The sequence below is a fragment of the Zonotrichia leucophrys genome, chromosome 7, assembly GCF_028769735.1.
Source record: "Zonotrichia leucophrys gambelii isolate GWCS_2022_RI chromosome 7, RI_Zleu_2.0, whole genome shotgun sequence".
Taxonomy (NCBI): domain Eukaryota; kingdom Metazoa; phylum Chordata; class Aves; order Passeriformes; family Passerellidae; genus Zonotrichia; species Zonotrichia leucophrys.
The window spans coordinates 22497140-22510565 of record NC_088177.1 but is presented as its reverse complement, the minus strand read 5'-3'; the positions used below and the strand labels follow the sequence as shown (position 1 = coordinate 22510565).

The window sequence follows — 13426 nt, the reverse complement described above, 5'->3', positions numbered from 1 at the left end:
CAAGACACTGCTCAAAGTGCAATGTTAGAGGCAGAGAAAACCTCTAATGGGTAATGGGTAATGGGTATGGGTGCTTTACTGCAAACCTCACGGTGCACAAAATACTCAAAGGCTTTGGAGGAGGTGCCTGCAAACTGTTTCTGGGACCAAAATTATGACAGAAAAATATATAATGTTAACACATCGCTTCAGGATTTATTCTTACCCTTAAGATAAAAAAAAAAGAAATCTGGGAATTTGAGTTTATTTTTATTAACTCAATGACATAAGTAATATTCTCCAAGAACAAATACATACTCCTTAACTATCAAAGGTTATAATCTTCTTAGACATAGTTTCCTTGAATTTCTTTAATTTTCAAGCTACTTAGGAAGACACATTAAATGGTGATATATTTTTAAAAAACACCAGTGTACTCTTTTGTAATGATTTTTTTTTTTTTTAAATTAACCTTCAGGAAACAGTTTCTTTGAATTTCTCATACTCAAAATGACAGCTAGAACTAAGTGTTTATATTTATTCTAAATGAAGGTTTTTGGAAGAGTGACTTCATTCAGAAATGGAAAGACTATCAGCAAGGACATATAAACAACAAGAAAAAGCTATTTCTTCTGGAAGAAAATCAAATATAACCTGGAGAACTCACTGGGAAACTTTTCTGCTTCACCTCCTTTCCTTAAAAAAAAACCCTCAGGCAAACATTTCTTTTTGCAATAGCTATTGAAGGTTATTGTACCATCAAGTGGGACATCACCTATGGACATGGCATTGGATATCATGCCAGAGCTATCCAAGAAAATTAAGAGTTCACGCTTTATGGACTTCTGCCTCTGAGTGGACCAAAAAAACCCATCAGGCTGAGCAGAATGCAGGTAGAACTGGAACGAGTTATTTGGGAAAAAGAGATGTAGATTAATTATATCTAATGCACCAAATTAAAAAAAAAAGTAAGGAAGAAAATTGGCAATACTCACATCAGAGTTAAAACGAAGCTGGCAGACATTACAGGAAATTACTTGCTTCTTCTTTGGGGGAATGGACACTCCAAATGTATGGTTTATGACTGCTTTTTGCACAGGATCCATCTGGAGAACAAACAATAACCAATTTACAACTTTTCAGGGCAATAAACAGTACAGAAGAAAAATTAAAAAACAAAACAAAACACACTTCCAGCAGAAAGCTCTTTTCTTTTTCTTAGATAAACAGGAGAAATAAGATTCCAGCCCTCGCAATAATTAGATTTACCAAAGGTTAGGGAATTGGTAGCATGCCAAAGCTGATGAGGAAAATGCAGCTTCATTGTTGCTGTCATCCCCAGGTTATCAAATAGTTCTTTCCCCAACCCTGCATATCATCTGGGTTGCAGGGCCCCCCTACCACACCTGAATTGCAAATAAAAGCCCTCCCCTATCACGCACTGCCCCAACAGACATATTACAGAAGCCACTTTTGCACCCTGACAAGTTACTGTCATTCATTTTTACATGTTTCCCTTTGAGTGATAAATATTAGCACTTATTTGAAAAATATCCTCCCCTGGAGATATCTTTGTGAAAGGAGGACCTTTGCAGGCTCCGTTACAAATACCACTTGCTGGGAAAAGAGGTTGCAATCCCCAAGCATTCCCATGCAGAACTGATGAGTGACAGAGCCCATGGGAAGGCTCAAGTTTGGAGGAACATGAAGGGAGTGTTTGTACCAGGAAAGTTAACATGCTTCAGAAAACATTTTAACACTGTAAGAAACGTGAGATAAGGGAAAAATCTGAATATATTACTCCAAAATTTGACTGAACCTTTTCAGGAACTCAGAACTGATTACATCTTTGCTAAATATCAGGACTGCTGTTGGTCAGGAATATGCTCAGGATCACAGAGCACTCTGGGCAATGACACAGGGCATTCATAAAACAGAGTTTAGAAGTGTTACTGGAATGAGGCCTCAGCCCTAACATGTCATTCTTCCTGATGTGACATGAATACAGATTAAAATTCATTTACTGATGCAAAAATATTGAAACCAAATTTTCTAATTAAAGAAAGGCAGAATATTTGGTCTGGTCTCACAACTGCATCTACTCTCAGCATGATGTTGAACCAGGTGACATCTGAGACCCCTTTCAACCCAAGTGATCCCGTGAGCATCTGTGTATGTGTGGTCCCTCATCCTTATCTAAGATTAAACAATAGATTCTGAAGAGGAGAGGGGGAAAAATGGAAGTTCACAAGAACAAATAAGGGCTCCTTTCCCCATTTTGTTTCTAAACCAGTTCAGAAGAAAATAATTTTATTTTTTTATAAAGTTAGATTTTTCTGAAGCTTGTTTTGCAACCACAGTGATATTTTTTCCTTTACAGTACTATTGGCAGAAAAAACACCTGGCTGTTTAATCCTAGGTGATACACAAGACACACTTGGTACTAAGCCAACTTGCAAAAGAATGAGAGAACAGCTGAAATAACTGATCCACTGAAGAATTAGAACAGGAAATTACCTGCTTCTAGACTTTTTAAACATTGAGATAAAGACATTAATTTTCCCTTAGTACAAATTTTAAGCTTCCAGAGAAGCCTGCACTGTTGAGGATTTTCTGCACATATATGTGCACGCACAAAAAAAAATTCAAGAAAAGCATACTGCATTGTATCTGCCTAAGATATTCCCCAAATATATTACCTAACATTAAGCACTTTATTTTTTTTTTGGACAATGGCTACATATGTTTCTTGCTCCATTCATTTTAAACCAAATCCATGATTTTGTAAATGACATCAGTGATAAATTTTCCAGAGAGGTAATTTAATACTTGTCTTCTGCCACTAAATACTGTAGTTCATTGCCACAGAGGTACCAGGTGACAATACAAAAGTAAAACCTCTTCATCTGGAATGATCTACTAAATTATTTAATGATGCATTGTTGTTACAATGAATTGTGACAAAATCGAAAAAAAAACCTGAAATAAATGCCCTTGTTGCCTGTTTCTTCTATTTCTAGGACATTGCGAGAGTTGAAAGTCTAAAAGCTTAAAACACAACAAAAAAACCCCTCTTTTTCTGACTTGTACCATTTATTGCATTCCCCTACATAGTATATCAAAATTCCACATGCAGATTAAAAGCTTTTTGAGCAACCACTCTACAATAGATATGTTGTATCTCTACAATAGATATGTTATATCAATATCTATTATTATATTTATTACACATGTTAAAATAATGATGTATTATTAGGGAAGAGTTGGCTGGGTTTTTCTTAAATGGAAGCTATTTTTTACGTTTCAACTTAAATACTAAGTGTTAATCAGTTAATCTAGAAGAAAAGAGTAATGTTCAAAAGTACCTCAACCATTTGGAGTGTCTGAAATCGGTGAAAGGAAACAGCAAAAATACCCACAAGTGTCTGCAGTCCCGATTCAAACCAGGTACAAAGGGAAGAGGCAGTGATCAATGACTCCTCTGTGCACTCCAAATAACAATCCACAGCGCTGGCGCGAGGCAAGGCACTTCACAACCACACCATGCAGCCTGTGCACAACCTCCAGCTTCAAACAGATGCAGCAGCACAATAACAAAAATCCACGAAAATAATCCAGCTCATGCTGCCTCCAGAAAGGACCACTTGTTATCCCCAGGGGAGCGGGCAATGATCCCTCCCAAACCGGAGCCCTGCGTGCAAGCTGGTCATCATTAGAATTCTAGAAGTGCAGCATTAACAATTAATACACTTTAAATATGGCAGAAACCGGGGTGGATTACAGCATGCTGGAAAAATAAAATAGTATCTCTCCGTTAGAAGATTAGTGCTGCAGGGTAAACTGATCTTAGATCCCTACACAAAATTATCCTCTTCACTGCAGGGAAGGAGGGAGGGAGTAGGAAAGAGGGAGAGAATTATTTGTAGAGGTATTTATTAGGAAATGACGCAGCATAGTTTGCCCAGTGGGGAGCACCAGTATTTAAGAACCAAACCTATAAAACAAAAGAATAACAGAAGCTAACAGCTCCCACAAATGCAAATAAAAATCTGCACTATGCTGTTTGTGCTACAGGGAGATTTAACAAAGCAATTAATAGTGCTCTGGTAGACACAACTAGGTTTAACAACCTGTTAGTATTGTTCTCCTATTTTAACTGGTTTAATAAAAAGTTAAATTTAAAAATGTCTTTCCAAGAAAGTTGAAGACACCATCTTTTTTGCAATGAGTCTCGTTAAAACCACTCAAACTATTGAAGCAAGGATTAAGAGAATTCTGACAGAAATATTCTATACCTACTGAGATTGCAACAAGAACTTTAAAGGAACCTAGAAAATACAAGTGTAGCAACAGACAGGACAGAACAGGGGCAGCACAGACATTGTATTTCCTACTGCTTTTTTAATATTTTCCCACCAAAAAATTTCCACACTCATGTGTTCTCTGTGTCTTTGATAAATTCCAGTGACTTTGTCTTGCATAGTTACCCCTGAAACTAATGCAAACTAGTTTGCACTCTTTACATGTACTTTCAATGCCTACAGTCCTCAGCGCAAAGAAATTATTTTTGTTTAAATATGCTTTCATAAAATTCAATTTTATAAGATCTATACCACATCCTGACTTATCTTTGTGCCACTCAGTCATTCTGTGTAGGGAAATCATTCCATTCCTTTCTATATTGTTGTTGCCCACCTCAATTCTACCAAAAAATCCACTAATTCAATTAAATATATTGAAGATATGGACAGGAACCATATAAAAGACTCTGGGTAGATCAGTATTCAACTCTGAGCTGATGTTTTCAAGGAACCACTATTAACAAACCTGAGCCCTCATTCCCAAGTCTTGATGGCCAATTCCTATTGGTCCTAAGTACACTACTTTCTATGTCAAGTTTTGTGAATTTTTACTTCCATGTGCCTTACTTTAATAATATCTAGATGTAACTTTACCAACCACTATTGTCTGGCTTGTCAGTCTCATCAAGATCTTTAACAATTTTTGTTGTCCTTCTTAGTCCTCACTACCTTGGAGAACTTTGCCAATAGCAAATTCCCTCAGGTCACTTACCTCCCAAGCAACTTTTTGTCATCCAAGAGTCTTCTTATGCCAATTTAGTTTTCATAAAAAAATCATTGCCAAGGGGTTTTGTAAAAAACCTTGTCGGTAATTCAGACTACGTAGATTTAAACATATTTATTCACATATTTGTTGACCCCTATAACCAGGCTTGTAAAGAAGGATTTTTCTTTAGAAAGGAATTATGCTGACACTTAACAGGCAGTTTACAGGATGAGATATTCTATTATACTGTTCTTATTGAGGTTTCCCTCAATATTGGGGTATTAATTTGCCCAGTAAAAAACCCCATTCTCCACAGAATGGATTTAAAAAACTTGCATCGTATTTGCCCCCTTTTAGTCCTCAGGTACAAAGCCAGTTTTAGATGAGCTGTTATACCTTATCATCAGCAATTCAAGAGTTTAGTCCTTGAATTCTCTTACCATTCTTGCTACCAGAAACTCTCCCTGCCCTGCTGTGTATCATGGTACCACAGATTCTTCTGGTGCCTCTTGGGAAAGGAACCAGAGAACAAAGAGACATGGAAGTAGGCACAGGAAGAAGTGGAAAAAAAAATGTGTTGGGAGAAATTGCTTGGTGAAACCAAAGTTCTGATTATTTTGGAAGATCTCTTTTTATACAGCAGACTGTGCAAACACCAGTTTGTGAGCCTCAGAAATAAACTGCAATGATCCTGAGGGGAGGTAAGTAACAGGAGCATAACCTTAAACCTGAGTAAGGTTAAAAATTGTTTTTGGCAACGAATCTCCCGTTACCTTTTATCATGATGTAATTCTTGGGTCAAATATAGAGTTAACTGTTAGACAAGCTTTTGTAAACATAATATTGATAGGGGGGAGAAGAGATGTAACTCAGTATCACTTAACCAGCAGGTATAATAAGATTCTCAAAAACACAGATAGTGGCCTTCAGCATACTATGTTGGTTTACTCTGATAAATAAAAGTTTCGAACCATAGGTGGAACAAACTGATAATGTAATCCAGTATTTCCCTGGCATATTAAAAAATGCCAGAAAAAAAACCCCTGGCATATACAAATTACCAGAGTAACATCTAAATTAAGTTCTGTAACTCCCTGTGTGTTTGAGCTCCAGCTGTTACGAAAGCCAAGTGCACTGCCACTGTGGAGAATGATCATAGACTGAACCTTATCATAAATTCTGCCAGATATACACAGTCCCCTACCATAACTGTACATATTATAATGACTGGCAGAGTGACAGAGGTGAATACACATACTCAGCAAAGCACATACTTAAAATGCCCAGCATTAAAATCAGAAACATTAACATTGTGATGCAATGCTTGGCATGCTTGGCCAACACAAACCAGCAAAAATCTGTTCTCTCCACATTTGTGCTGCTTTTGTTCCAACAGGGAACATATTTCTCATTTGACTAATTCTAGGCATAATTTAGTGTTCAAGTCACTGCAATTCTGTCACACATTTCATTGTTTATTTTGCATCAGGAACACTTGTGCCAATCCTACTGATGCAGCTGTACCTGCAAGGAGGTTGTAGCAAGGGACTGTCACTATCTTTTCCCAGGTAACAAATAACAGGACAAGAGGAAATATCCTCAAGTTGTACAAAGGGAGGCTTTGCCTGGATATTAGGAGAAATGTATTACTGAAAGGGTTATCAAGCATTGCAACATTGCCCAGGGAAATGGTGGTGTCTCCATCCCTGGACATATTAAGAAGACATGTACAAGTGGCACTGAGGGATATGGCTCAGTTGTGAATTTGGCAGTGCTGCCTTAACGGCTGAACACAATGATCTTCAGGGTCATTCCCAACATAAATCACTCTGTGATGTGAACAACTTTCTTTTCTTGCAGGAAAGCCATCAATATTCCCTGTGCATCAGCTCTCCTTGAGTAGCACAGTGTCTCCAGAGATGTATTTCTGTAGTGTGAGCCTGCGGCTCTCTAAACACTGCCTCCCTACACCTCTGCCCCTACGCTCTTCACAGCATATTGGGGTTCTTAAGAAACAGGCAGATGTAAATAGCCAGAAACCAAACTAGGGGTGACTCAGACACTCAGCAGCTGATCTGGAGACTTGTGCAAATACTTCATTGAACAAAAAGAATAATTAACTTACAACATTGAGGGTTTTTTTACTGCAGTCCTGTGGTCTAGCTGAGGGTTGCTTGAATCACTTTTTTTTTTTTTTAAGGAGGCTCTCAATGTACTTACACATAGCACATTTGCACAGAGCATGAAATCTGGATCTCAGGGAAATCAAACCCAACCATACTCAGGTTACAGAAAGTCCATGATTTTACTTTTTAAACTGCTGAGTAGATGTCTCCCCAAATGCAGCAAAACAAGCATCCACTAAGAAAGAATTCAGACCACAGGGACTAGCATCTCCCTTCCCTTACACATGATTCCTAAAATACAACAACAACATTGTTCTCTGAAGTCAAATCTCTACGAATGCGACTTCTCACTGTGTTTATCTGTCCCCTCAATTTGGCAGCAAGCTCCAACCTCCCTGAGGAAAACAGTGGCTGTGATAGCTGAGACATCCACACACTACTACTAGTCACTGTAATCAGCAGGAAGCATCTTTAAAAAACCCAAAAGTCTTGTTGTAATTCACTTGTTAACATCAGATGCTACAGCTATCCACAAAGAGTTGCTGAAATAAGAGTGAGTACTGAAAATAAAGGAAAAAGACACTTTTGGTGTTTACACTTCTACTTCAATTTTAGTACGAGACAGCTAAAAGGACACACAGAGCTGGAAACAACTTTTATATCTTAAAAGAAGTATTAGAAATACTAATAAATTCAGCTCCCTCATTCTCCTTTTAGATTAAGGCTCAGCTAATTTTGGTTTTGTAAATTCCACATTATTAACAGAGTTGCAGGGCTATAGGCCTGGACTTCAGAGACAAATTTTCCATCTCCACCTCATAAGCAGCTAAATTTCTCTCCCTGCATTTTTATATTCAGTCCTATGGTATAATGCAGAGCCTCTGGGTGTGCTATCCTCTTGCATGCTCCGCCTTTAAAGTAAAGTTTGCATGGAAAAATAAAAAGAGGCTGATTCTCTTTGTGTGCCTGTATTCACAATCACACAGAACATTGAAAGGGACTTCTGAAGTGATTTACAGATTTGGGTTAGGCCAGAGGGAACCATTACAGCTGATTTCCTGAAAAATTTATGACATAATTTCATTCACTGAGAAGGTTCAGCCCTTCCTATTACAAAGTCCAATAATTTGTGGTCAACCAGAGCCTAAATTTTAGGAAAAAACCCGATCCCAACAGCTTGATTTAAAAATTTCCAAACAAGTTAATTTACATGACTGTGGAAGCAATACTTGCTTCCACATAGTTATTATAATAACTATTCCAAAGTTATTATAAGCCCCTCAATCTAGTTGTGCTTCTCTGTTAAAGGTCACTCAAATACCTTCTGAAGAGTGCAGGCACTCATACACTGCAATCATGCCAGCTCTTAACCTTCCCTTTGATAAACCAAACTCCTTAAGCTGCTCACAGTAAAATCCTTGATCATTTGCTGGTGTTTCTAGCCTTTCTCCAACACCTTTGCAGATTTTCAGTATTCCATTGAAGGCCAGGTACTCAAAGTCAGAATCCATGCTCAGATATACTTTCCTCTTTAGCCACCTAATTACATCCTTTCTGTTTTAACAAGAAATGCACTCATCATCTTTCCTCAGCTTCATCTTGGGAAGCAGAGCCCTAAACCTTTACTGGCATGCACATTTATCCCTCCTGTGTGGCAGCACAAGCAATATCACCATCACACATCCTTCTCTCTCTTAGGAGGTTTTCTGACCCACTCGTAGAGGGCTAAAACAGCAGCACACTGGGAGCCTTATGCTGAAGCAGTGACTGCTGTCAGTCAGGTTTGCACGTAGGAATTTGCAAACCATTGTCACACCAAGATCAGGAGGCTACTGATGAATCCCACTATTCTCAGTAGAATTTTCCTCCTCCTAATCCAGTTCTGAAATCATGGGTTAAACTAACATAAGCAAAAGGAACAACTGAAACAAACCCAAAGATTTTCTAACCTTCTGCTTTTTGGCCTCCTCTTTGTACTACACTAGCCTAAATCAAGTAACTGATACAAAAAATCAAAATCAAAGATAAACTCTCAGCTCTTCCTACCTCTCTTCTTTCCATGTAATGTGATATGATTAAGCACAGAGGTCAAAAGAAAACTGGGAAAACATTTTTAAACTGTTTTTTACTATTATTTATTTCAGTGCTGTGAATATTTCCTCTGCCCTTCCTTCCCTTCATGCTTGTATATTTGTTGCATGTTAAAACCAATTTCTGAGTTAGAAAATCATAATCAGGCTTGAATTTTGAGAATCTGTTTTAGAAATATTGGTATAAAACATTATGAAAATGTAATATTTGATTCCTATAGAAGTGCTTGACCCAAAAATAAAATTTCATGAGCCACCACAAAAAAAAAAAAAAAAAAAATTAAAAAAAAAAATCTAAATCTGGTCTCTGCTTCTTCTCTAGGCTTATTCTCAAGCAAGGATATAAATACATTAAAGGATTGAGTTTGTTATGAGAACACCAAAAATAGATTTAACCTTTATGGTAAAAATTTTTGAATTTTCTGCTCCAGACAAGACGAGACATTTTTATGGGCGAAATAAAGAAACAGAAAGCTGTTGAGAATATTTTAGGATAAAAGAGAACTCCCTACCAAACAAATGGAGAATAAGTAAAAAAAAACGCAAGTATCTGTGGCTCAGTGCGTTTTGTTACATGAAACTGAACTAGCTTTATGTATTGGGCAGCTTCTTTTTTAATCCATGCAGATTCCTACTCTACCATTGTGCAATAGTTTGTTTGTATCTGTAAAATAAACTGCTGGGACCATGACAGATCAAGCCTGAGGAAAAGAGTAAAGTCCAAATCCAGTGGTTAAGCTCAAGGACTAAGACAGTTTTCTTTCCCTCTGTGGCTATGCTGGCTCATAGGTTTAACTGTATATGAGTCATTTCATCTGAGTCTTATATCACTCATTTGTAAAATGGGGATAAAAATATTTGCAACCCCATAAAAAAAGCTGAAAGGTCTAAATAACATGTTAAATTCCTCTGATAGGTGTTACATAACTGCTATTTATTATTAAAGTTGCTGTTTTTCAGAGCACTCAGCTGTGTTCAGCTAAACAAAAAAAAAATTACTGTCTTGCCTTCAGATCCAGCAAAAAACAAAAACACATTGTAGTTTGAGACTTGCTGAAAAGCAAACCAATAACATACTCTGAGAGCAAAACTACTCTTGTTACAATACCTATTACTAACTAGCAGTAAAATAATATAAATAGGCAAATTACATGAAAATCTACCTTCCAGCAGAATCTTTCCAAAAGATTCAAGCCTAAGAATTGAATCCATACAAGAATTTTCTGTACTCAGAAAAGGAGCTTAGATACCACATGGGGCAAACAAGATTCCTGATTTTTCCTTTCATCTTTGAGATAGTCCTTAGCTGTGACCCTTTTCTGCTTAAAAGTCTGCTCTAAGTTTTGATGAGTTTTCCTGCTCCCAGGCTGCTCCAGAACACCAAAACACAAAGATGAATGGTCTAACATTAGGTACACTTCAATTTCCGCTACAGTTCTGAACTATGGTGAGAGGTTAAGCACAAACTCAAAGCTTTTGATTAATTCTGTGAACAGGAGAGAATAAAGACACAAGAAATTTAGTCTTCTGAAATGAATTAATAGCATTACTTTTCACATACTGAAAGAAAACACTAATAAGAGGATTGAATTTATGTGTATATAGCGAATATGAATGTATAAAATGGCTAAATATAAGTGAGAAGCAAATCAGAACCAAGAATTGCCTAACTATTTTCACACCTGTCTTCTGCTTTTCACCATATATAAGAAATAAGGCCTTTTTCACTTAAAAATTAATAATGAAATTTCTGATAGCGTTTTGTTTTTCTTTTTTTTTTTTTTTGTTTTGGGTTTTTATCAACAACATACGCAGCATAAACAAACTTCAAAATGCTTTTGATTAAAAAAGCACTGTATTTAGATATGAATCTTTAAAGGATTCCTCTAATTAAGCCTGCTCTGAACTTAATGCAGTATCAAAGTCTGTTGGTTTAGGTTTTTTTCTTCATGTTTGGTGGGGATCTTTTTTCTTTAAATTTAAGTAAAGGAGAAACAAAGCAGGTAGAAACCTGTCTTGTCTAACGAATACACAGTCAAGAAATGAGATGATTTTTCCCTAGTGGCAACCTGGGGAAGCCGCTGAAGCTCATGGTGAAAATGGACAGACTGAATATAGAGAAGACTGGTCTGAAAGGCACAGATAATTAAATCAGCCTTGCTCTGCTACTTGAAGTGAGCTGGTCAGCGCTACAAACCTGGGTGCTGCTGGTTTCCAGGATGCAAAGGAAAGCAAAGTTTAACAGTGCAGCTTTAAACTGCCATTACCTTCAGATTGTCACGAAATTGACTGTATTTACATGAAAAGACTACAAGTACACCCGCATTCCGAAGGAATAAGTATGACAAGAGTTACATTTCAGCTACATTTTTATAATATATTAACTAATAATTATTGCAGTAATTCTCAGTTTTGGACAGAACAATGTGACAAAGGTCTCAGGCACAGCAGGAAAGCTGACCATGTACAGCCAGGATACTGCAGAAGCAGCCACTTCATCAGACATATGGAGAGTTACTTTTCTCTAAAGCTGCTCTAGAATTTTGCTTCGAACTTGTAGAACTCAGGTTTGTAATTAGGAACTAGCAAAATCTTTGTAAGCAGAGGGGTAAAACACATGTTACTTTCCCTAAACTACAATTCTGTGGCTGCCTGCTTTGAAGGGAGATGTTTTAATCACAGTCTATTTGCAAAACATCCTTCAGTTATCTAATGCCTAAAATATCTATGATTAACCACCCTGTCTCTTTAAAAAGCTTTCTCGCCTCAGGAAGATACTACTAACTTGAGAAGAAAGCAATTCAATGCAGATAAAGGCTTCTGAGCTTCCTGCGTTGACTAGTAAAAGAAATAAATATTGCTGAAATGTAACGAAGAGTAACTCCAAGTTTTCTGTTAAGAAAGACATAAAACACTGATCCAAGGACCAGATTTTATGGAGGACTCAGCAAATTATAAGATTTGTACACAGAAACTGTACTTTAAATTAGGATGACCTAATTACTTTTATATGCAATAATGCATGCAATGCAGCAATTTAGAAACCATTTTTCAAACTCCAGCATAGGGGTAGGGACAGGCTGCACCTGGTGACTTCTGTTCTTCACCAGTGCCTGTCAGAGCACTTTCTCCTTGGAGACAGGGCTCCCTGTCCGGAAACTGAGAGAAGGAAACTCATCCATCCAATTCCTCTTTGAAAAATACAAAAGCAATAGGAAAATCTAGAAAATAATTAATGTTTGAAGAGATTCTTCCTTAAAGCTTGACTGTATTCTTTTAATAAACACTTCCCCCCCCCTTGAAATTACATGTATGAAATTCTAGAAGAAGAGACAGAAAAGGGCTTATTTAGGCTCACCAATTTCACAGAGCTGCTCTTTGAGAGATTCCTGACAGGAACTAGGGAACCTGCACCTTTCTGTTAAAATACCAGAAGCTGAAAAATCTGTCAAATTCAACTGACAATCCCCTGGTTTTGGCAGCTTTTCCCCCATATCTAACTCACTGTATCTTACCAGGTGTTTTCTTTAAGCTCAGAGGCTTTTTAAAGTTTCAGTAAAAGACTCAGGAATTTTGTGAGAAATATATACCACCTTCAGTAAACATTTTTCAGGACTTCCACAAGCTGAGAAGATTTTTTCCAAAAAGTCCTACCACAGCTAAAAGAGTTCTCTGCTGCTTTACCTCAAAGTTCTAGAAAGACAAAGAGGGATTCCTGGCTTGGTAACAAATCTAAGGATACAAAGAAAAGGGACTACAAAAAATTGAGAAAATGATCACATGGAGAGTAAAGGGCCTCTGTAGCCAGGTACTTGGGCAAGAGATAGCCCAGACCAGAGGTCTTTTTAGCCACAGAACAGAGGTCCGTGCTGACAGAATCTGGGCCTGATTATGTGATCTCTGAACTTCAGCTTTCCTCACCTGTATCTCAGAAAATATCTATTACTTTTTTTATTTCCTTAATAAATGGCAATAGGATGACTTTTCATGTTGTGAATTGGATGATTCTGGCTACGAATTGAAAAATGTGAACTTTTATATCCATAACAACTAAAAGTGAAATAGGAACATTAGTAATTTTTCAAAAGAGAAATAGAAGGCAAACCTGAAGTCCTTGTGCGCCTGCATTATTATAAAGGGTATAAGAGATTTTTAAGAAAGACA

At 37.2% G+C, this 13426-nt stretch overlaps 1 protein-coding gene across 11 annotated transcripts in view; it reads right to left on the bottom strand.

Moving 5' to 3' along the window:
- ZNF385B (zinc finger protein 385B) overlaps positions 1-13426 on the bottom strand; it is a 151539-nt gene that overhangs the window by 34219 nt on the left and 103894 nt on the right. For all 11 annotated transcript variants that reach the window (XM_064718872.1, XM_064718881.1, XM_064718873.1 and 8 more), the window contains one exon: positions 975-1085. In XM_064718872.1, the coding sequence (XP_064574942.1) occupies positions 975-1085 (111 nt within the window). The remainder of the gene's footprint in view (positions 1-974; positions 1086-13426) is intronic.